We start from the raw sequence: 25,906 nt of genomic DNA on the forward strand, positions 1-25,906 counted from the left end.
TGTTTAATACTTCGTATATGTTCAAAAAATTCTGCATTGGGTTTGTTTATGAAACAAAATTTCTGCTATCAGTCAAAATTTTATTTTTATTTGTATTTTGCACAACACATTTCAAGAAATGAATTCCATATAGATTTTGTTGTTTTTATTGTGCACTGTACGCAGAAAATTGTGTGTGACTTTTAATACATGTGAGTTTCTACACAAGTGGACCACAAGAAAACCTAAAGACAACAGAATGTAAACAAAATGTAAATAAAAAGAAAATTATGACTGGTAGCAGAAAAATTGTTTCATAATAAACCTCCATTTCATAGTCACCGGCTTTCACTGATCATTTCGTTTCTAATGAACCGAACCAAAGCACTTTGTAGTATTTACATTCAAAGTCATTAATACAGTATTTTACATTAAATTAATTAACATAAGTTTCCTGGTTACTACATTGTGCATGACATTCCCTTCACAAAATAACAGCTGATCAGGGTAAAAATTTGAAATTGCCCATGGTACCCATTATTAGTGTTGAAGAAGTTGCCGACCATATCTTCCACAAGTGTGTCGTTTTCAATTTTGATGTCAAGTAAGTTATTATTCTCCTTTCTGCTACTCCTCATCACCTTCGTATTTGCTCTATTTATCCTTAAGCCAGACATGTTGCCCAATCCTTTCAGTAGGTCATGGAACCAAAATTTTTTAGGCATCTGATTACAAGATGATTTTAAATGGTAGACACAACAACAAAAAATGAATGTGATTTTGAAGAAAGTCTGCATTTATTTGCACACAAATCAGGCTCCCACACTGTTTGAATTGCCTGTTTTGCTCAGTTCCACAACATTCTAAAGTATGAGATTGTATTCTGGGGTAGCACAACTGCTAGCTCAGTCATGTCCTTGACCCAAAACTGAGAGCTGTAGGAGCAATGCACCATGCTCAACAGAGAGATACCTCTTTCAAAAGTCTGACCCTCACACTCCCCTGCATTTTTATTTTAGAAACGTAAATAGGTGTAAGAGAATTTAAAATAGATAAATAAAACCTTTAATGTACATGAACATGATACCAAACAAAAGGACAAACTCAGTCTTCAATCAGTAAGGACCTCCACTACAAACAGTGGTATACAAATGTACAATGGCTTGACACATAAAATAAAAGTTATTTCCTCATTTTCACTTTTTTGCAAACTCCTAAGAGCATTTTTATCACATCACTGGTTCTGTTCAATGGCAGAATTTTTAGACGATGTGAAGTATAACAAACTCAAATAAAAAATATGCATCTACTGCTATTGTTCCTAAAGCAGGATCTAATAAAATTAATTTATTGCACTATCGCAATAAATTTTGATATTACTTGTATTCATAATACTTTTTTTCTTTCACTTCCATTGTTCCTTCTTCCATCTTCATTCTTCTCCCTACTCTTATCGTAGATTTTTTTAAAGATGTATGAACTCTATAAAGGTACCCTGATTTCTCTTCACTTTACTTTCCATCACCAAGTACAATGTCAGAATTACTTATCTGGTGTGTTTTTCCTTCCTGAAACTTAACTAATCTTCATTCAGCACACTGTTAGTTTTTATTTCTGTTCTTACGTATATATTGTCAGCAGTTTACAAGCAGGAGTGAGATTAATCACCCAGTAATTTTAATACTTATCTCTAAATCCCTTATTGATAATATTACATTTTCTGGAGGTTTATTAGTGACTCCATCTTCCTTCTTTGAGCTGAGATCATTCAGTGCTGTGTCAAAATCTGACTATGTTACAGAACCACCTCTTTGTACATCAATTTTCTCCTCCTCCTTCTCCTCCTCCTCCTCCTCTTCTATCACACTTCAGGGCAGTTCTTCCCCATTACACTGCTCTTCGAGGTACTCGTGCCATGTTTCTTCCCTTTCTTCTGCTTTTACAGATTGGCGATTCTTTTGGAAAACATGGAATAACCTAGGAATTACATGGTACCTGGAAAAAAATCAAGAAAATTTCAGGGAATTTCAGGTGTGATTTACCAACTGACCTGCCTACACTGTGACGCAGTGTGATCCTCATTACCAACAAACACTGTCTGCCTGTGTCCATTCATGCGAATGGACAGTTTGTTGCTGGTCATTACCACATAGAATGCGTCACAGTGTAGGCAGGTCAGTTGGTAAATCACGTGATTTACCAACTGACTGTGACGCATTCTATGTGGGAATGACCAGCAACAAACTGTCCATTCGCATGAATGGACACAGGCAGACAGTGTTTGTTGGTAATGAGGATCACCCTGTGGCTAAACATGCCTTGGTGCACGGCCAGCACATCTTGGCACAGTGTTACGCTGTCCGGGTTATCTGGATACTTCCCACTAACACCAATCTATCCGAACTCCGGAGATGGGAACTTGCCCTTCAATGTATCCTCTCTTCCCGTTATCCACCAGGCCTCAATCTCTGCTAATTTCAAGTTGCTGCCACTCATACCTCACCTATCATTCAACAACATCTTTGCCTCTGCACTTCCGCCTCGACTGACATCTCTGCCCAAACTCTTTGCCTTTGAATATGTCTGCTTGTGTCTGTATATGTGTGGATGGATATGTGTGTGTGTGCGAGTGTATACCTGTCCTTTTTTCCCCCTAAGGTAAGTCTTTCCGCTCCCGGGATTGGAATGAGTCCTTACCCTCTCCCTTAAAACGCACATCCTTTCGTCTTTCCCTCTCCTTCCCTCTTTCCTGATGAAGCAGCCGTTGGTTGCAAAAGCTAGAATTTTGTGTGTATGTTTGTGTTTGTTTGTGTGTCTATCGACCTGCCAGCGCTTTCTTTTGGAAAGTCACATCATCTTTGTTTTTAGATATATTTTTCCCACGTGGAATGTTTCCCTCTATTATATTCAATTACATTATATTTAACAATTGATTATTTTTGATGATAAACTACACTAGATGTCTGAGACGAAAATCTCAAAACTTGGCTAACTTTTCTGATTTATAGCATCATATTCTGAGGTAACTCAGAAGAGTGTAATAAGAATAATTGTTGTGTTCATTCATGAATATAATAGTAGAAGGAGAAATGACTAGCACTACCCATTACAGAAAAAAGTGTGGTATTCAGCTGTAAAAATCTTTGACCTACTATCCAGTGATGTAAAGAATTGAAAGACATAGCAAAATTAACTTCAAACACAATTGTTCAGTGTCATGGCAAAAAATTGCAATTGTGATTCCTGGAACATGCAAATAACTAAACCAAACTCTATACTGCAAGAGATATTGAACTCTTTGTGGAAATGCTGTGAACCACAATTTGCAAAATAATGTTCTCAGTAATCAGTATTTCCTTACTTTCCTGAATTACTCAGTGTTTCTCAATGCTGCAAGGATTCAAGTAATTATGCTTTCCTTTTCTGTGACACAGGTTTTCTGACTACAGAATTAATTCTAAATATTTCTGGTTTGTTTGATGGTTGTGGTTCAAGTTATTATAATCCTGGTGGTGATGTATCACCAAATGGCTAAGCCTTATAATAACAGTTTAATAAACAGTTATATTATAGGAAAATGTAATTGAAAAATTTTAAAATTATAAGGAGCTAGAATGGGTGGCCTAACTTTTAAATTATAGGGAGCTAGAACAGATGGCTTGTGCTTAACTTCAGGAAACAAAATTTTTAGTAATGCCAATTGATACACTTAAAATTAGAAAAGATTTCTAAGATTAGGGAAGTCTTATGTTCCTCCATCAGGGAGGAAAGAGTCCCTATTAACCTATGGTCTAACTGACCTCCCCAACCAATCCCTGTTTTCTCCCTAACAAAGGAACATGACAGTTCCAAAAGTTTGAAAATTTTATCACTTTTAGGTGTTCCTTATTGGCAGTTGTTGAAATAGCTCCTTGTGAAGTTGAGTACTGGCTAGGTAATCTGTTTCAATGTGATAAATATACGCACAAACTAGCTTTGTAAAATTGCTGGAAACAAAAGAACTCTTACGTGGAATAGGTTTCAAAATTTAGTTTCTCTGTTTAAAATTGTGTGTTGATGTCCTGCTTCTTCTTTAACTCACATCGTGATAGGTAGGAGAAAGTCAAAGTATTACTCAGTAGAGAGACAATATTGAAAGCAAAAGAGATACACAAGGAAATGAAGAGTGCAGAATGTACATATTGTGAGCTTTGAAGAAGGAAAGAAAAATATTGAGAAAGACAATATGAAGAATATTGTAGGATTGTATGGCAGAAGAAAAAGTTAAAAGGCAGGAGATAGAAGTAGTCTATGGATTTGTAGCCAAAAGGTCCTACAGGAAAATAGTAGATATTTGGTAACTTGTTTTCGAAGAAGTTAATATAAGCCAATGGCTGGTTCTGGCATTTTACCTTAAAAGAAAGTTAAATTAGTCCTCTGTTAGTACCAAGTGATATAAATTAATAGAAAATATTATGATCTGATGAGAGACCATCATCCAAAATCGTTGATTGGCACAATTTTTTACAACAAGAGATTCCATCTCAGTCTGTGTAGGGAGTGAGATCAAGAGTACATGGAGGATACAGATGAGTGAGTTATCACAAGGGAGCATTCTGACAGCAATACTGTACATGTGTGCACAAATGCCCAGTTAATACCATATCGCACCAGGCATTTCATATACACTGACAGTCAGCAGTGGCATCTTAGGTTTGAGCTTCTCAGAGGTAGAAGAGGAACTGATGCACATTTTGAACACACTCCACCTCTATTATGATGCTAACCACCCGAAGCCAAACACCTGCAAGATATGGTCTGTGCTTTCCTCCTCATAATAGAGAGGCATGGTGAGAACTCAGTGTAATGTGGCAAGGTGGAACAACTGCATCAGTGCTCGCAGCTGAAATATCTTAAGCATAACACCGGTTCACATTCTCCACTGAGTAACACCAAACCTAAGGTCTGCACTGTGAACAATTGCAGGATAGATCTTGCACAAGAGATCTCTTTGTAAAGTTAATAACAAGACCGCTTAGTGAGAATTTTGTGGAAAAACTTGTTCAAATGGACACAAATGAAATTAGTAAATGACTATTGGATTTCTGTTTTTATGCTACAAAAATATTAAAGAAAAGTATTCAGTAACATGTATTTATGCCTCTCAAAACATACAAATAGCTGTAAGGAACACTTTTGCTATAGGTGTATAGACAAAGCTAAATAGTGCAGAGTGTTCCGCCATATTCTTATGTCTCATTAATCACAGTCACATTTACAAATCTTTACCTTTGCCTTAGGCTTGATAGTTTTCTTGAGTCTCCACAGTTGTTGTCTTTTATTCCAGGCTTCTTTTTTGGGTTCATTCACATTACTGATCCTCATTTATTGTCTCTTTTATTTTGTTTGTGTTACTTTTTGGTGTACAATTCATATTCATTTTTATATTATGAGCTGTGGATTGTAACTTGTACAAGAGTATTTCTGTTTCTCTCCATTTAACAATTATTTCCTTCTTCTTTCCTCCTGTCCAAATGGGACTGGTGGGATAAAATCTGTAAGTCATTCTTTAATCACAGTTTCTAAAATTCAAATGTATCTTTACACAGGATCTTCTACTATTGTACTATCATTAATTTGTTGTTGCCTTTTGTTACGTGTCAGTTTTTAGCAGAAAATAGCGTATGATTCCTTTTACTGTCACTCTTAGACTGATCAATCTTCTGAGAGTGTTTGATGATAATTGACTTAAATTTTGTTTCAGATAAGAGCACAGGATAGTGGACAGCCACCAAGAAGTCATACAATGCGTGTTTCTGTGCTTGTGGAGCCTGTCCCTACAGAATCACCTAATGCTCCACAAATTATAAACCCTAATCAACATGTGCAAGTTACTGAGAGTGACCCAGTGGGTTTCCTTGTTGCTCTAATCCAGGCCAAGGATGAGGATGGAGACATGTTATGGTACAGCATAGAAGGTAATTGCATATATACCATTTAACACAGACATCAGGGACATCTTACCCTCTAACATTCTCACATGTTCCAAAGGGGTATTCTGCCACCCACCTACCATACAAAATACCGTAGCATATCCTTATGCCTCACCCACTCCCAGCCTCTTGTATCATGGGTGATATCACTCTGCAAGACCTGTCCACTGCACCCATCCAGCCCAACCACCTCCAGGCACCTCACAGGTATATCCTATGCTACCAGAAGCAAGGCCACATGTGAAATCAGTCATGTAATATACCAGGTATGCTTTAAATTCTGCACAGAATTGTACTTGAGCACCAAGCTGATGGCCAAACTGTGGCAAAGAGCAAAGCTGTCCACCCATTGGCAGAACATACTGCTGAGCACAACATCTACATCTGCATCTACATCTACATCGATACTCTGCAATCCACCTTGCGGCACTTGGCAGAGGGTACCCCACACCACTACTAGTCATTTCCTTTCCTTTTCCACTCACAAACAGAACGAGGGTAAACCTGCTGTCTATATGCCTCCACAGGAGCCCTAATTTCTTGTATCTTATCTTCGTGGTCCTTACGTGCAATGTATGTTGGAGGCAACAGAATCATTCTGCAGTCAGCTTCAGATACTGCTTCTCTAAATTTTCTCAACAGTGTTCCTTGAAAAGAATGTCACCTTCCCTCTAGGGATTCCCGTTTAAGTTCCTGAAGCATCTCTGTAACATTTGCATGTTGCTCGAACCTACCAGTAACAAATCTAGCAGGGCACATCTGAATGTCTTCGATTGATTCCTTTAATCCAACCTAGTACGGATCCCAAACAGTTGAGCAGTACTTGAGAACAGATCGCAGTAGTGTGCTATAAGTGGTCTTCTTTACAGATGAACCATACTTTCTTAGAATTGTCCCAATAAATCGAAGACAGCCATTCGCCTTTCTTACCAAAATCCTCACATGCTCATTCCATTTCGTATCACTTTGCAACGTAATGCCCAGACATTGAATGATGTGACTATGTCAAGCAGGACATAACTGTTACTGTATCTGAACATTACCATTTGTTTTTCTTATTTTTCCAAATTAACTTACATTTTTCTGTATTTAGAGCTAGCCGCAATTTGTCACACCAACTAGAAATTTCATCTTAATTCATATTGTAACCTCTTACAGCCACTCAACTTCAGCACCTTACCATACACCACAGCATCATCTGCAAACAACCATTGATTGCTGCCCAACCTGTCTGCCAAATTGTTTATGTATACAGAGAATAACAGTGGTCCTATCTACATCTACATCTACATGACTACTCTGCAATTCACATTCAAGTGCTTGGCGGAGGGTTTGTCGAACCACAATCGTACTATCGCTCTACCACCACTCCCGAACAGCGCGCGGGAAAAACGAACACCTAAACCTTTCTGTTCGAGCTCTGATTTCTCTTATTTTATTTTGATGATCATTCCTACCTATGTAGGTTGGGCTCAACAAAATATTTTCGCATTCGGAAGAGAAAGTTGGTGACTGAAATTTCGTAAATACACTCCTGGAAATTGAAATAAGAACACCGTGAATTCATTGTCCCAGGAAGGGGAAACTTTATTGACACATTCCTGGGGTCAGATACATCACATGATCACACTGACAGAACCACAGGCACATAGACACAGGCAACAGAGCATGCACAATGTCGGCACTAGTACAGTGTATATCCACCTTCTGCAGCAATGCAGGCTGCTATTCTCCCATGGAGACGATCGTAGAGATGCTGGATGTAGTCCTGTGGAACGGCTTGCCATGCCATTTCCACCTGGCGCCTCAGTTGGACCAGCGTTCATGCTGGACGTGCAGACCACGTGAGACGACGCTTCATCCAGTCCCAAACATGCTCAATGGGGGACAGATCCGGAGATCTTGCTGGCCAGGGTAGTTGACTTACACCTTCTAGAGCACGTTGGGTGGCACGGGATACATGCGGACGTGCATTGTCCTGTTGGAACAGCAAGTTCCCTTGCCGGTCTAGGAATGGTAGAACGATGGGTTCGATGACGGTTTGGATGTACCGTGCACTATTCAGTGTCCCCTCGACGATCACCAGTGGTGTACGGCCAGTGTAGGAGATCGCTCCCCACACCATGATGCCGGGTGTTGGCCCTGTGTGCCTCGGTCATATGCAGTCCTGATTGTGGCGCTCACCTGCACGGCACCAAACACGCATACGACCATCATTGGCACCAAGGCAGAAGCGACTCTCATCGCTGAAGACGACACATCTCCATTCGTCCCTCCATTCACGCCTGTCGCGACACCACTGGAGGCGGGCTGCACGATGTTGGGGCGTGAGCGGAAGACGGCCTAATGGTGTGCGGAACCGTAGCCCAGCTTCATGGAGACGGTTGCGAATGGTCCTCGCCGATACCCCAGGAGCAACAGTGTCCCTAATTTGCTGGGAAGTGGCGGTGCGGTCCCCTACGGCACTGCGTAGATCCTACGGTCTTGGCGTGCATCTGTGCGTCGCTGCAGTCCGGTCCCAGGTCGACGGGCACGTGCACCTTCTGCCGACCACTGGCGACAACATCGATGTACTGTGGAGACCTCACGCCCCACGTGTTGAGCAATTCGGCGGTACGTCCACCCGGCCTTCCACATGCCCACTATACGCCCTCGCTCAAAGTCCGTCAACTGCACATACGGTTCACGTCCACGCTGTCGCGGCATGCTACCAGTGTTAAAGACTGCGATGGAGCTCCGTATGCCACGGCAAACTGGCTGACACTGACGGCGGTGGTGCACAAATGCTGCGCAGCTAGCGCCATTCGACAGCCAACACCGCGGTTCCTGGTGTGTTCGCTGTGCCGTGCGTGTGATCATTGCTTGTACAGCCCTCTCGCAGTGTCCGGAGCAAGTATGGTGGGTCTGACACACCGGTGTCAATGTGTTCTTTTTTCCATTTCCAGGAGTGTAGATCTCGCCGTGACGAAAAACGTCTTTGCTGTAATGACTTCCATCGCAATTTGCGTATTATATCTGCCACACTCTCTCCCCTACTACATGATAATACAAAACAAGCTGCCCTTTTTTGCACCCTTTCGATGTCCTCCGTCAATCCCACCTGGTAAGGATCCCACACCACGCAGCAATATTCTAACAGAGGACGAACGAGTGTAGTGTAAGCTGTCTCTTTAGTGGACTTGTTGCATCTTCTAAGTGTCCTGTCAATGAAACGCAACCTTTGGCTCACCTTCCCCACAATATTATCTATGTGGTCTTTCCAACTGAAGTTGTTCATAATTTTAACACCCAGGTACTTGGTTGAATTGACAGCCTTGAGAACTGTACTATTTATCGAGTAATCGAATTCCAATGGATTTCTTTTGGAACTCATGTGGATCGCCTCACACTTTTCGTTATTTAGCGTCAACTGCCACCTGCCACACCATACAGCAATCTTTTCTAAATCGCTTTGCAACTGATACTGGTCTTCAGATGACCATACTAGACGGTAAATTACAGCATCATCTGCGAACAACCTAAGAGAACTGCTCAGATTGTCACCCAGGTCATTTATATAGATCAGGAACAGCAGAGGTCCCAGGACGCTTCCCTGGGGAACACCTGATATCACTTCAGTTTTACTCGATGATTTGCCGTCTACTACTACGAACTGTGACCTTCCTGACAGGAAATCACGGATCCAGTCGCACAACTGAGACAATTGATTAGAAGTCGCTCGTGAGGAACGGTGTCAAAAGCTTTCCGGAAATCTAGAAATATGGAATCAACTTGAGATCCCCTGTCAATAGCGGCCATTACTTCGTGTGAATAAAGAGCTAGCTGCGTTGCACAAGAACGATGTTTTCTGAAACCATGCTGATTACGTATCATAATATTTGAATACAGTATATGCTCCAAAACCCTACTGCAAACCGACGTCAATGATATAGGTCTGTAGTTCGATGGATTACTCCTACTACCCTTCTTAAACACTGGTGCGACCTGTGCAATTTTCCAATCTGTAGGTACAGATCTATCGGTGAGTGAGCGGTTGTATATGATTGCTAAGTAGGGAGCTACTGTATCAGCGTAATCTGAAAGGAACCTAATCGGTATACAATCTGGACCTGAAGACTTGCCGTATCAAGCGATTTGAGTTGCTTCGCAACCCCTAAGGTATCTACTTCTAAGAAACTCATGCTAGCAGCTGTTCGTGTTTCAAATTCTGGAATATTCCATTCATCTTCCCTGGTGAAGGAATTTCGTAAAACTGCGTTCAATAACTCCGCTTTAGTGGCACAGTCGTCGTTAACAGTACCATTGGCACTGCACAGCGAAGGTATTGACTGCGTCTTGCTGCTTGTGTACTTTACATACGACCAGAATTTCTTCAGATTTTCTACCAAATTTTGAGACAATGTTTCGTTGTGGAACCTATTAAAGGCATCTCGCATTGAAGTCCGTGCCAAATTTTGCGCGTCTGTAAATTTTAGCCAATCTTCAGGATTTCGCATTCTTCTGAACTTCGCATGCTTTTTTCATTGCCTCTGCAACAGAGTTCAGACCTGTTTTGTGTACCACGGGGGATCAGTTCCGTCTCTCACCAATTTATGAGGTATGAATCTCTCAATTACTGTTGCTACTATATCTTTGAATTTGAGCCACATCTCGTCTACATTTGCATAGTCAGTTTGGAAGGAATGGAGATTGTCTCTTAGGAAGGCTTCTAGTGACACTTATTCACTTTTTTAAATAAAATTATTTTGCGTTTGTTTCTGGTGGATTTGGAAGAAACGGTATTGAGCCTAGCTACAACAACCTTGTGATCACTAATCCCTGTATCAGTCAGTTGTTTGTGGCTAAGAGGTCAAGTGTGTTTAGCAACCATTTACAATTTGTGTGGGTTCGTGGACTAACTGCTCGAAATAATTTTCGGAGAAAGCATTTAGGACAATCTCGGAAGATGTTTTCTGCCTACCACCAGTTTTGAACAAGTATTTTTGCCAACACGTCGAGGGAAGGTTGAAGTTCCCACCAACTATAACCGTATGAGTGGGGTATTTATTTGTTATGAGACTCAAATTTTCTCTGAACTGTTCCGCAACGATATCATCGGAGTCTGGGGGTCGGTAGAAGGAGCCAATTATTAACTTAGTTCGGCTGTTAAGTATAACCTCCTCCCATACCAATTCGCACGGAGTATCTACTTCGACTTCACTACAAGATAAACCACTACTGACAGACACAAACACTCCACCACCAATTCTGCTTAATCTATCTTTCCTGAACACCGTCTGAGACTTCGTAAAAATTTCTGCAGAACTTATTTCAGGCTATCACACTTCCTGGGGCACTCCTGACAATACCCTTGTCTCTGATGAACACTGGCCAATGAGAACAACATACTAGGTTCTATAACTTAAGAAGTCTTAAAGCCACTCACATATCTGTGAACCCATTCCACATGCTTGTACCGTCTTTAATACCCTGCAATGGGGCACTGTGTCAAACACTTTCTGGATATCTAGAAATATGGAATCTGCCTGTAGCCCTTCATCCATAGTACACAGTATATCATGGGAAACAGGCAAGCTGAGTTTTGTATGAGCAGTGCTTCCTAAAACCATGCTGATTGTGGACATAAGCTTCTTGGTCTCAAGAAAATTTATTATATTCGAACTCAGAATTGACTTCAATATATAATCTGTGACATCTAGATCGTTTCCCTCAACACCCACTTCTCTCAATCACAAGGATGGGAGTTGTTCTTGTTACACAACTTTTGATCCTGGCCTCAGTGTCTGCGAAACCCTGTCCCACACCCAGCTCCACCCTTGTCCTCATGATTCCATACAAGCAGAAGAAAATGCACATGGCAGTGGCCAAATGGAGATAAGCATATATTGGTTACATTTTATGAAACTATAAGGTAATTTTACAAAATGTGACAATCCCGAGGTACTTAACAATTTCATGTCATAATCCACTAGTAATGTACTGTCTCTGTGATGATGATGGAACAAACTCTTAGGGGTCATGGGTAATGGCAACTGTGTTACTGTGAGGTAATAAAACCAGGCATGTTGTAGGATACCCTCCAATGAAATGTGAGAACATATGAACTTCGTTTGTATAATGTAACAAGTTAATTTATTATGCCCTTAGTTGCTAAAGCTGTTGGTAGCTAAACATTACCAACATCAGTGTGCATCTCATGAGAGACAGAGACAGAAAACTCCCCAATGCACTGCAAATATTGTGATATCCCATTTAAACTTCATGCACATGTGTGGTTCCAAATAAGGGCCTCAAACGAAGAGGATTACATTTTACACTCCTCTGTCCTTATGCTTTTCTGCCTTCAATCTTCAGAGAAAGGACTTGGTTATACCAGTAGATTTAATGAGTACTTCAACTTTTATGATATTTCTGTTGGCACTTGTTCATGTGAAGTTACAGGAGTGGAGCTATTTTATTTTGTTTGCCCTTACATATTTTGTGTTTTCATGTATATATGTCTGTCTTCCCCCCATGAACCATGGACCTTGCCGTTGGTGGGGAGGCTTGCGTGCCTCAGAGATACAGATGGCCGTACCGTAGGTGCAACCACAATGGAGGGGTATCTGCTGAGAGGCCAGACAAACATGTGGTTCCTGAAGAGGGGAAGCAGCCTTTTCAGTAGTTGCAGGGGAACAGTCTGGATGATTGACTGATCTGGCCTTGTAACATTAACCAAAATGGCCTTGCTGTGCTGGTACTGCGAACGGCTGAAAGCAAGGGGAAACTACAGCCGTAATTTTTCCCGAGGACATGCAGCTCTACTGTATGATTAAATGATGATGGCGTCCTCTTGAGTAAAATATTCTGGAGGTAAAATAGTCCCCCATTCGGATCTCCGGGTGGGGACTACTCAGGAGGACGTTGTTATCAGGAGAAAGAAAACTGGCGTTCTACGGATCGGAGCGTGGAATGTCAGATCCCTTAATCGGGCAGGTAGGTTAGAAAATTTAAAAAGGGAAATGGACAGGTTAAAGTTAGATATAGAGGGAATTAGTGAAGTTCGTTGGCAGGAGGAACAAGACTTTTGGTCAGGTGAATACAGGGTTATAAATACAAAATCAAATAGGGGTAATGCAGGAGTAGGTTTAATAATGAATAAAAAAATAGGAGTGCGGGTTAGCTACTACAAACAGCATAGTGAACGCATTATTGTGGCCAAGATAGACACAAAGTCCATGCCTACTACAGTAGTACAAGTTTATATGCCAACTACCTCTGCAGATGATGAAGAAATAGATGAAATGTATGACGAGATAAAAGAAATTATTCAGGTAGTGAAGGGAGACGAAAATTTAATAGTCATGGGTGACTGGAATTCGTCAGTAGGAAAAGGGAGAGAAGGAAACATAGTAGGTGAATATGGATTGGGGGGAAGGAATGAAAGAGGAAGCCGCCTTGTAGAATTTTGCACAGAGCATAACTTAATCATAGCCAACACTTGGTTCAAGAATCATAAAAGAAGGTTGTATACCTGGAAGAATCCTGGAGATACTAAAAGGTATCAGATAGATTATATAATGGTAAGACAGAGATTTAGGAACCAGGTTTTAAATTGTAAGACATTTCCTGGGGCAGATGTGGATTCTGACCACAATCTATTGGTTATGAACTGCAGATTGAAACTGAAGAAACTGCAAAAAGGTGGGAATTTAAGGAGATGGGACCTGGATAAACTGACTAAACCAGAGGTTGTAGAGAATTTCAGGGAGAGCATAAGGGAACAATTGACAGGAATGGGGGAAAGAAATACAGTAGAAGAAGAATGGGTAGCTCTGAGGGATGAAGTAGTGAAGGCAGCAGAGGATCAAGTAGGTAAAAAGACGAGGGCTAATAGAAATCCTTGGGTAACAGAAGAAATATTGAATTTAATTGATGAAAGGAGAAAATATAAAAATGCAGTAAATGAAGCAGGCAAAAAGGAATACAAACGTCTCAAAAATGATATCGACAGGAAGTGCAAAATGGCTAAGCAGGGATGGCTAGAGGACAAATGTAAGGATGTAGAGGCTTGTCTCACTAGGGGTAAGATAGATACTGCCTACAGGAAAATTAAAGAGACCTTTGGAGAGAAGAGAACCACTTGTATGAATATCAAGAGCTCAGATGGCAACCCAGTTCTAAGCAAAGAAGGGAAGGCAGAAAGGTGGAAGGAGTATATAGAGGGTTTATACAAGGGCGATGTACTTGAGGACAATATTATGGAAATGGAAGAGGATGTAGATGAAGACGAAGTGGGAGATAAGATACTGCGTGAAGAGTTTGACAGAGCACTGAAAGACCTGAATCGAAACAAGGCCCCAGGAGTAGACAACATTCCATTTGAACTACTGATGGCCTCGGGAGAGCCAGTCATGACAAAACTCTACCATCTGGTGAGCACGATGTATGAGACAGGCGAAATACCCTCAGACTTCAAGAAGAATATAATAATTCCAATCCCAAAGAAAGCAGGTGTTGACAGATGTGAAAATTACCGAACTATCAGTTTAATAAGTCACAGCTGCAAAATACTAACGTGAATTCTTTACAGACGAATGGAAAAACTGGTAGAAGCCGACCTCGGGGAAGATCAGTTTGGATTCCGTAGAAATGTTGGAACACGTGAGGCAATACTGACCTTACGACTTATCTTAGAAGAAAGTTTAAGAAAAGGCAAACCTATGTTTGTAGCATTTGTAGACTTAGAGAAAGCTTTTGATATTGTTAACTGGAATACTCTCTTTCAAATTCTGAAGGTGGCAGGGGTAAAATACAGGGATCGAAAGGCTATTTACAGTTTGTACAGAAACCAGATGGCAGTTATAAGAGTCGGGGGGTATGAAAGGGAAGCAGTGCTTGGGAAAGGAGTAAGACAGGGTTGTAGCCTCTCCCCGATGTTATTCAATCTGTATATTGAGCAAGCAGTAAAGGAAACAAAAGAAAAATTCGGAGTAGGTATTAAAATTCATGGAGAAGAAGTAAAAATGTTGAGGTTCGCCGATGACATTGTAAGGACTTGGAAGAGCAGTTGAACGGAATGGACAGTGTCTTGAAAGGAGGATATAAGATGAACATCAACAAAAGCAAAACGAGGATAATGGAATGTAGTCAAATTAAGTCGGGTGATGCTGAGGGAATTAGATTAGGAAATGAGACACTTAAAGTAGCAAAGGAGTTTTGCTATTTAGGGAGTAAAATAACTGATGATGGTCGAAGTAGAGAGGATATAAAATGTAGACTGGCAATGGCAAGGAAAGCGTTTCTCAAGAAGAGAAATTTGTTAACATCGAGTATAGATTTAAGTGTCAGGAAGTCGTTTCTGAAAGTATTTGTATGGAGTGTATAGATTTAAGTGTCAGGAAGTCGTTTCTGAAAGTATTTGTATGGAGTGTAGCCATGTATGGAAGTGAAACATGGACGATAACTAGTTCGGACAAGAAGAGAATAGAAGCTTTCGAAATGTGGTGCTACAGAAGAATGCTGAAGATAAGGTGGGTAGATCACGTAACTAATGAGGAGGTATTGAATAGGATTGGGGAGAAGAGAAGTTTGTGGCACAACTTGACTAGAAGAAGGGATCGGTTGGTAGGACATGTTTTGAAGCATCAAGGGATCACAAATTTAGCATTGGAGGGCAGTGTGGAGGGTAAAAATCGTAGAGGGAGACCAAGAGATGAATTTACTAAGCGGATTCAGAAGGATGTAGGTTGCAGTGGATACTGGGAGATGAGGAAGCTTGCACGGGATAGAGTAGCATGGAGAGCTGCATCAAACCAGTCTCAGGACTGAAGACCACAACAACAACAACAATGTCTGTCTTTTGCTGATCTTGTACTTTTCCTTCAGTCTTACTTTACACAACTTGCTTGTATACACGTGCTCCTGATACAATTTGATACATTTACTGCAGAGTTCATGAGAGTCATCATCACAGGAACACTATTTATAGGTAGAGATGTTGCACTTTGGCCTTTTGTACTCTCATTATTCTTCATAGCAAGAAAATTACACACACACACACACACACACACACACACACACACACACACACACACACAGAGAGAGAGAGAGAGAGAGAGAGAGAGAGAGAGAAGTCTTTTCATGATCTCAGATGTATTTAAAAATCTTGATTTGTGGTACACAGGGGGTTCAGTAGCTTAGCAAGCTCTCTCTTTCTTGCATGTGTATCTGCACTTATTCTTAGTGATCATTGCTGCCTGTAGCAGAAATCATTGTTTTTGTAGTGTTGAGTCCAAAGACTGTTTGTGGTAACTTTCCTTGTTAGTCTGACCTTGCGAACCTTTACATCTCTGCATAACTTCTGTATCCTTCATGCATTTGAACCTGCTTACTGTAGTCAAACTTTTGACTCCCTCTACAATTTTTAACCCCCTGAATTTCCATCCATAATCAGATTAATGGTTCCCTGATTGTTAAGGATGGCTGAAGTGGTGATATAAAATGTAGACTGGCAATAGCAAGGAAAGGATATCTGAAAAATAGAAATTTGTTGACTCTGAATATAAATTTAAGTAGTAGGAAGTCTTTTCTGAAAAAAAAAGAAAGGCTGAGGTGTAGCCATGTACAGATATGAAATGTGAATGATGAACAGTTCAGACAAGTTAAGAATACTAGCTTATGAAATGTTGCTATAAAAGGAAGCTGAAAATTCCATTGGTAGATCAAATAAGAAATGAGAAGTTACTGAATAGAATTGTGGAGAAAAGCAATTGGTGCAATAACTTCACTAAAGGAAGGGATCAGCTGATAGCATATCAACTGATTCCTTTTATTAATCAAATCACCTCGTAAGTTTCTTTTCTCACCAGCTCAGTTCAGTTCAGTGATCTGCACATTTAACCTTCAGAATTATTCTGTAGAAATGCGTTTCAAAAGCTCTGATACTCATCTTGTCTGAATTATTGATCATTCATATTTTGCTTCTGTACAAGGCTATATTCCAACTCTTTTTCCTCCAGAAAAGGCTTAAATTTATTTTCATTTCTCTTTTACAGAAATAATTTTATTAGTATTGCCAGTCTGCATTTTACATCCTTTCTACTTCATCCATCATTATTTAATTTACTACCCTAACAGGAAAACTCGATCTACCACTTTCATTGTCTCATTTCCTAATTTAATTCCCTAAACATTGTCTTATTTAATGTGACTGCATTCCATTTCTCTTTTTCATATATGGAGCCATAATGGTACAGAGTGAAAAATTAATTGAAGTAAGACACCACATTAATGCAAGCATGTGCCTTTTTTTTAAATAAACATTATGACATGCCAGTAGTCCAATAAATTGAAGAGCATAATTTTCCTATGATGAGACTGAATATTTAGTAATTTCTTGTTTATTTGTTGCAGATGGAGATGATATGGATGAATTTTTTATTGGTCGTGATAAAGGAAATGTTCTACTGGCAAAGAAATTAGATTGGGAAAGAAAAGACACATACAATCTGACAATAAGTGTGACAGATGGTGTTCACACAACTTTTACCCAGGTGAGTTTAAGGCTCCACTTTCCTTATTTAGTAGGAGTGTCTGTAATGTTCTTAAATTGCTTATTTTCATTTAGATGACTGAAGTAATTAATTTTAACTTCTTTAAGCATAGGCAACATTGAATTCATAACATTTTTAAATAAAATTATTAACTTCCTAAAGTTGTAAATGTTGAATTTATAGTGTATAGTTATCAATTACATAACATTGTTTTTAAAAACGCAAAAGAAAAAGACCTGGAAAGAATAGGTTGAGTAAAATATAGTTATGAAAGTCACTCAGTGCCTCTAACTGAGACGCTTACCTTGTATGCCCATGTTTTCCTACACTTTTCTGGCTTTGAATTTCAAAGGAGTGAATTGGTCATACCTAAATATGGAAGTCCTTCAGCCTTTACAACTTGTCTGTGGGCATCTGTGGTTCATACAAGTTAAGGAGTAGAACTGCTTTATTTTATCTACCTGTGCATCATTTGGATTTTCATTTGTAACTGCCTTTGCTTGTTTTGCACTTTTGTCTCTAGTCCTTAATGCACTGATTCAACTTTTTTTTCCTTTTTTACAGTTGTATGTCAATGTAATTGACATAAATGACCATCGGCCAGAGTTTACAGAGAAACTGTATAGTGTTGAAATTTCTGAAAATGTTGAAAAAGGAACAGAAATATTAAGACTAATTGCAACAGACAAAGATGAAGATAAGAGAGTGATATACAGTCTGCATGCTGCAAGAAATCCAGTTTCATTATCAGTCTTCAAAGTTGACTCTATCACAGGATCAGTCACTCTCAATGAAAAACTGGACAGGTAGATTTTATATGAGCCCCACTTCAAGTATGCAATTATTTGTTGTATTGCTATTGGAAAACTATGATTAAGACTTTATTTTTTGTTAATGGAAACTTCAGAAAAAAATGTTCAAATGTGTGTGAAATCTTATGGGACTTAACTGCTAAGGTCATCAGTCCCTAAGCTTACACACTACTTAACCTAAATTATCCTAAGGACAAACACACACACCCATGCCCGAGGGAGGACTTGAACCTCCGCTGGGACCAACCGCACAGTCTATAACTGCAGTGCCTTAGAATTGAAACTTCAAAGGGTCAAGGCTTTTCTTCTCTGTATGCAGTGTTGGACAGTTGTCAGGATGTGAGGAACTGCATTACATAATACACATCTGTAGTATTATATTTAGACTAACATTTTGAAATATTCTATTTAAGTATAACAAGTGGTATAACAAACATGTCTGCACCTTGCTATGTAAATATGTCTGTAACAGACCTTAGAACCTAGTCTTTTGCTACTGTTGTTCAAAGATCATAAGTTACAGGTTCAAATATATTCCAAGCAGGCAAAACTTCAAAATTCATTTAGTGTCTAATTACAACATGGGACTACATGCAGCTATAAAAATTAACTATGAATGAAAACTGAGCATATAATCAGTTGCCTGCGTATCTATTGTAGGTACATATTTGATCACAATAGAAACATAATACTGACATCTTTTTTAAAAATACGTATAGTTCAGTTACGAAAAGCAAACTATACGTAAGTGAATCAAACTCAACTAAGAAATTATACTCTTAAGGTCTAAATCAGCTATCAAAGCCTTTATTTTATATTGAATATGAAGCCTCAGTAAAGAGATTATGTTGGAAACTTGTAGTAGATGGAAATTATTCCTTTAAAAGTGTTGGCCAGAAAAAGGGGAAAAAGGTTCCGAACATTCATACAAAAAGGTACAAAAAAGATAGTGATGAGGTTACTTTGTTTGGGTTTAAACTACCTACATTAACTTTGCTTGTCCCATTTACCAGGTTCAGCTACTTTGGACTGCATATATCATTTCAATGTTTTTGACACTACTTCTCTGCCACATTAAGCTCAATAGTTCCTTGTATATGGTGAAACTCTGCTTGACATCTACAGAAAGGAGCATATCTTGTCAGTACCATAAAGGAAGTTCCGTCAGAATTTCAAAGCATAAAATCTTCTCGGTTTTCAAGCAGAATCAATTCCAATAAAATTCTTGAGTTTTCAATGGCTTGCTCCACCATCATCATCAGGAGTAAAACTACTGGTTGCTGGGGCTGGCACTATTTCCCACTTATATTGCTGCCATGAAAGACTCCAAGGACACAGAATTTCAAAGGTTTCCACACTTGGGTTGTTCTTCAAATTTAATTCAAATTTGATTTTAGCTGTTCTATCAAGGATGTCTCTAACACTCGTCAACTTCTTCCATTGTTCCTCCTCCTCCATACCTTTTTCTTCCAGACTCTTTTGAGTCACCTCAGGCAAATATTTAGAACCATACACTGCAAATCGTTCCAACTCTAGATATTTGCTGTTGACTAGTTGTTGAGCCTGTTTGATGGCTGCTGCATCCACTGAATCTAGGACATATATGAAGAGTTTGATTTTATCAGAATTTTCGAAGAAAACTGCACATCTTATACAAGTATCAGACCATGTGATGGCAGGAAACTATGAATTGTGTAGCCCTGTATTTCCTGATAAAATCTTGGTGACTGGGAGCCTTTTCCAGAATCTTCTTTAGAGCAGTAATGAAGTCATTTACTCTGCAGTAATTCATCCTGATAGTTCCACAAACACGATGTAGACTATGTGCAATACATGCCACATATTTGAAGTTGGGGTATGTGCCCTTCAATTGTTTGAAAGCCGAAGGCAGGTTGTATGCTTGATCAGTCACCACAAGCCTGACTTTTTTGTGTTGTATGCTGCCTGGCCTCAGGTTCATACAAGAGTTGTTAAATGATTGCATTAATCTGCAGGCATTTGTCTACTTTAGCTGGTACATTTAAAAAGCATAGGCTTTCCCATTCACCAGATAATGCAAAAACCCACATGTTCGAAATATATCTTTGCAGCTCATCAGCAGTATCATTTGAAATGAATCCCACTGAATGTTTGCCAACCACCTATTTTATTTTATTCAAAACATTCTCATAAATTGACTGTACGTAACTTTTTCTCATAGTGCTATCATCTGGGATGACCTTTGTGTGTTCTTCTCAGGAAATGATTTGAATGTTGGAGTGTTTAACTTGTGGATCAAAATTTCTGACTGCATTACTGCCATGCAAGATCTGCACTAAACTCATTCAGTGACCACTGCTTTTCAGATCATGAAGTGAAGGCATGTGTCGCAGCAGTTTGCTTAGTTTTTTACTGTAGAAGTTCAGTGTTCTTTAAATGTTTGGATGTGCTGGTATATTCTGTTCCTTTGATGCTTGTTATTGATTGCAATATTTACTTTTCAATTGGCATATTGCAGAATGATGCCATCGGTTTTGATAAACTGAGTCTAGAATTCTTCTGAAAATGCACACAACTTTTCCTTCTTAACCTTCAGCATGATTTTGTTGTGAAAAATCCTTTCCAGGAAAACACTAACATGGTCAACAGGACAGTACACAGTTGATAGATGGTAGCCAGCACTAACTGAATTTAGTTTTACACAGTTGCAGCTTATTTTTTTAAAATTTTGTTTGACTTCACAGCTGCATGTTGACCATTGGTACCGACATTGACTGTTATTACTGAGGTTGGCCATTGTTGCTGAGGATACAAATAATTTCTTGTGTTTTCCATAAATGATGTTTTAATATTTATTGGCCATTGTTGATGTCTTGGGAGAAAGATGCTTCAGCATGGAATAACGGGAAAAAGTGCAAAATGTAGTAATCTCATAAAAAGGTGCAACAAACTGTGCTTATTTTGTTTCATTTCATGTCTCCAAATGCGTATAATGGATTGTCTATGTGAAAATAGCTGTTGTTTGTGTGTTGTGGTCTTCAGTCCAGAGACTGCTTTGATGCAGCCCTCCATGCTACTCTATTCTGTGCAAGCTTGTTATCTCCAAGTAACTAGTACAATCTACATCCTTCTGAATCTACTTAGTGTATTCATCTCTTGGGCTCCCTCCATAATTTTTATCCTCCACCCTGCCCTCCAATACTAAATTGGTGATCCCTTGATGCCTCAGAACATATCCTACCAACTGATTGCTTCTTTTAGTCAAGTTGCTCTACAAAGTCCTCTTCTCCCCAATTCTATTCAGTACCACCTCATTAGTTACTTACCCATCTTATCTTCAGCATTTTTCTGTAGCACCACATTTTGAAAGCTTCTATTCTCTTCTAATCTAAACTAGTTATCGTCCATGTTACACTTCGATACAGGGCTACACTCTGTACAAATACTTTCAAGAAAGACTTCCTGACACTTTAATCTGTACTCAGTGTTAACAAATTTCTTTTCTTCAGACACGCTTTCCTTGACATTGCCAGTTTACATTTTATATCCTCTCTACTTCGACCACCATCAGTTATTTTTGTCCCCAAATAGCAAAACTCCTTCACTATTTTAAGTGTCTCATTTCCCAATCTAATTCCCTCAGCATCACCCGACTTAATTCGACTACATTCCATTATCCTCGTTTTGCTTTTGTTGATGTTCATCTTATATCCTCCTTTCAAGACAATGTCCATTCCGTTCAGCTGCTCTTCCAAATCCTTTGCTGTCTCTGATAGAATTACAATGTCATCGGCGAACCTCAAAGTTTTTATTTCTTCTCCATGGATTTTAATACCTACTCCAAAAATTTCTTTTGTTTCCTTTACTGCTTGCTCAATATACAGATTGAATAACATCGGGGAGAGGCTACAACCCTGTCTCACTCCCTTCCCAACCACTGTTTCCCTTTCATGGCCCTCGACTCTTATAACTGCCATCTGGTTTCTGTACAAATTGTAAATAGCCTTTTGCTCCCTGTATTTTACCCCTGTCACCTTTAGAATTTGAAAGAGAGTATTCCAGTCAATATTGTCAAAAGCTTTCTCCAAGTCTACAAATGCTAGAAACGTAGGTTTACCTTTCCTTAATCTAGCTTCTAAGATAAGTCTTAAGGTCAGTATTGCCTCACGTGTTCCAACATTTCTACGGAATCCAAACTGATCTTCCCCGAGGTCAGCTTCTACCAGTTTTTCCATTCGTCTGTAAAGAATTCGCGTTAGTATTTTGCAACTGTGACTTATTAAACTGATAGTTCGGTAATTTTCACATCTGTCAACACCTGCTTTCTTTGGGATTGGAATTATTATATTCTTCTTGAAGGCTGAGGGTATTTCACCTGTCTCATACATCTTGCTCACCAGATGGTAGAGTTTTGTCAGGACTGGCTCTCCCAAGGCCGTCAGTAGTTCTAATGGAATTTTGTCTACTCCCAGGGCCTTGTTTCGACTTAGGTCTTTAAGTCCTCTGTCAAATTCTTCACGCAATATCTTATCTCCCATTTCATCTTCATCTATGTCCTCTTCCATTTCCATAATATCACCCTCAAGTACATCGCCCTTGTGTAGAGTCTCTCATTCCACCTTTCTGCTTTCCCTTCTTTGCTTGGAACTGGTTCTCCATCTGAGCTCTTGATATTCATACAGGTGGTTCCCTCTTCTCCAAAGGTCTCTTTAATATTCCTGTAGGCAGTATCTGTCTTACCCCTAGTGACATATGCCTCTACATCCTTACATTTGTCCTCCAGCTATCCCTGTTCAGCCGTTTTGCACTTCCTGTCTATCTCATTTTTGAGACGTTTGTACTCCTTTACTGCATGTTTATATCTTCTCATTTCATCAATTGAGTCCAATATCTCTTCTGTTACCCAAGGATTTCTACTAGCCATCGTCTGTTTACCTACTTGATCCTCTGCTGCCTTTACAATTTCATCTTTCAAAGGTACCAATTCTTCCTCAACTGTGTTTCTTTCCCCCGTTCTTGTCAATCGTCCCCTAATGCTCTGTCTGAAACTCTCTATAACCTCTAGTTCTTTCAGTTTATCCATATCCCACCTCCTTAAATTCCGACCTTTTCACAGTTTCTTCCATTTTAATTTACAGTTCATCACCAATAGATTGTGGCCAGAGTCCGCATCTACCCCTGGAAGTGTCTTATAATTTAAAACCTTGTTCCTAAATCTCTGTCTTACCATTATATAATCTATCTGATACCTTTTAGTATCTCCAGGGTTCTTCCATGTATATAACCTTCTTTCATGATTTTTAAACCAAGAGTTAGCTATGAGTAAGTTATGCTCTGTGCAGAATTCTACCAGTCGACTTCCTCATTCATTCCTTATCCCCATTCCATATTCCTCTACAACTTTACCTTCTCTTCCTTTTCCTACTATCGAATTCCAGTCTCCAATGACTATTAAATTTCCGTCTCTCCTAATTTCTTTTATCTCATCATACATTTCTTCAATCTCTTCATCTTCTGCGGAGCTAGTTGGCATATAAATTTGTACTACTGTGGTAGGTGTGGGCTTCATGTCTATCTTGGCCAGTTTTCTTTCTCTTGATAATGGTGTCCTCCTGAGTAGTCTCCACCTGGAGATGGTAATGGGGGATTATTTTACCTCAGGAGTGTTTTCCCCAAGAGGATGCCATCATCATTTAACCAAACGGTAAAGCTGCATGCTCTCGGGAAAAAGTATGGCTGTCGTTTCCCCTTGCTTTCAGCCATTCGCAATACCAGCACAACAAGGCCATTTTGGTTAATGTTACAAGGCCAGATCACTCAGTCATCCAGACTATTGCCCCTGCAACTACTGAAAAGGCTGCTGCCTCTCTTCAGGAACCACACATTTGTCTGGCCTCTCAACAGACGCCTCCGTTGTGGTTTCGCCTACGGTATGACTATCTGTATCGCTGAGGCATGCAAGCCTCCCCACTAGCGGCAAGGTCCATGGTTCATGGGAGAGATGCGGCACTTTAAACTCCTTTCTTTAGTTGCAAAGGAATGTTGTTATACAGCCATTGTCATCCAATTTTATTATATTATCAAAACAACTAAACTGGCAGTAATGTAAAGATATGAGAAAAATTACTTAACAATTACTAGTGTGGATTACCAAAGCCCAGGTAGTGAAAAACAGGTCATTAAATTTTAAAATGAAAACAATCCACATAAGTGTTTAATTCTAGTTTTATCCACCTACATGATCATATAAGGAGTTTAAAGTGAAGTGAATATGCCGTACAACCCCCCCCCCCCCCTCTCTCTCTCTCTCTCTCTCTCGCACACACTTATGCATCTGCAGATGCTCATGTAGTATATTCGTGGAGTCATAATTTAAAGCCAGTTCTTGAAACTTTGTTAGTAGACTTTCGCAGGAGAGTTTACACTCATCTTCCAGGAGTCTGCCAGTTCAGTTTCTTCATTATCACTGTGACAACACTTCCTCATGGATCAAAGAAATCTGTGACCATTCATGCTGCCCTTCTCTGTGTACATTCAGTATCCCCTGTTAGTTCTGTTTGGTATGGGTCCCACACACTCGAACAAATTATTCTAGAACTTGTTAGCCCGTCAGTGAGAGAGCACTGCGAGTTCCTGCTGCTAATAAGCCAATTACACCATTTGTTTATTACATATTCTGATGATCTTCAAACAGGTGGCATCCTTTTCAATTACCTTTGCAGTTACTAGTATATTTTTGTAATTTCTTGCATGTTTGAGTGCTTACTAGGAGCAACCTTTCATATCATTTTAGAAACAGTGTAGCTTACAGTACCACCATTGCTATCGACCGTTGTATCCACCCTCCAGGGTGTATACGGCCCGGGACATCCGGGAGATCCGGGAAAAACCCGGGAATTTTTTCATCCGGGACAAATCCGGGAAAAACCCGGGAATTTTTTAGAATTCCGGGATTTTTCATTCTTTTAGATTTCAGTTAAATTTTTGTAGGTTTGACGTGTAAGATCTGATACGCTGACAAAGAACTTTAGCCCACTACTGCTGAATAATACTGCAGCAATCAAACAGTCAGAGAATAACACAAAAAAAAAAGTTTAGTTGCTTAGAAAAGGAGTAATTTACACAATGCACAGACCAGTTTGCCGCCACCGAAAAGTGTTAAAGGCTTTAGGTCGAAGATTATGCAGTACGTGCGTAACAACTAACGTGCATTCGATGTGCTAGCGTCGCAATTGTTTACATTTCTAACAGATCACTGGAAAATGTTACGAATAGTGACTTGAGAAGCGTTACTTTCAAAGTAAATTTCCAAGCAAGATGATGTATGTTACGTGTGAGAATGTGCAGTGAATTTCTTAAATCACAGGGCGTTATAATTCTCATTCAAAACGTACCGGTAACACATGAGGATCAGCCATTTGAAAAATTTCGGGCCCAGACGAGACGTCATTTATGCCACTATTTACAATTTTACCGCACATTTGTATTTGATATGACTTAACGTGTAACACACGTTAAAAAAAGACCGAGCTTCAAGTTAGTTTTCATATTTAATGTTGTTCTTTCATAGATAAAAATTATGCAATCGATGGCAAAAAGTATAATTGACTTTCAAAAAAAGTGAATAATA

General features: G+C 39.5%; 1 protein-coding gene across 1 annotated transcript in view; it reads left to right on the top strand.

The window, feature by feature from the left end:
• The window catches only part of LOC126095266 (fat-like cadherin-related tumor suppressor homolog), an 892,347-nt gene that overhangs the window by 725,220 nt on the left and 141,221 nt on the right, over window positions 1–25,906 (top strand). Inside the window, exons 9-11 of the mRNA XM_049910026.1 lie at window positions 5,723–5,936; window positions 17,346–17,485; window positions 18,050–18,291. Coding sequence (XP_049765983.1) covers window positions 5,723–5,936; window positions 17,346–17,485; window positions 18,050–18,291 — 596 coding nt within the window. The remainder of the gene's footprint in view (window positions 1–5,722; window positions 5,937–17,345; window positions 17,486–18,049; window positions 18,292–25,906) is intronic.

The sequence above is a fragment of the Schistocerca cancellata genome, chromosome 8, assembly GCF_023864275.1.
Source record: "Schistocerca cancellata isolate TAMUIC-IGC-003103 chromosome 8, iqSchCanc2.1, whole genome shotgun sequence".
NCBI classification, from domain to species: Eukaryota; Metazoa; Arthropoda; class Insecta; order Orthoptera; family Acrididae; genus Schistocerca; species Schistocerca cancellata.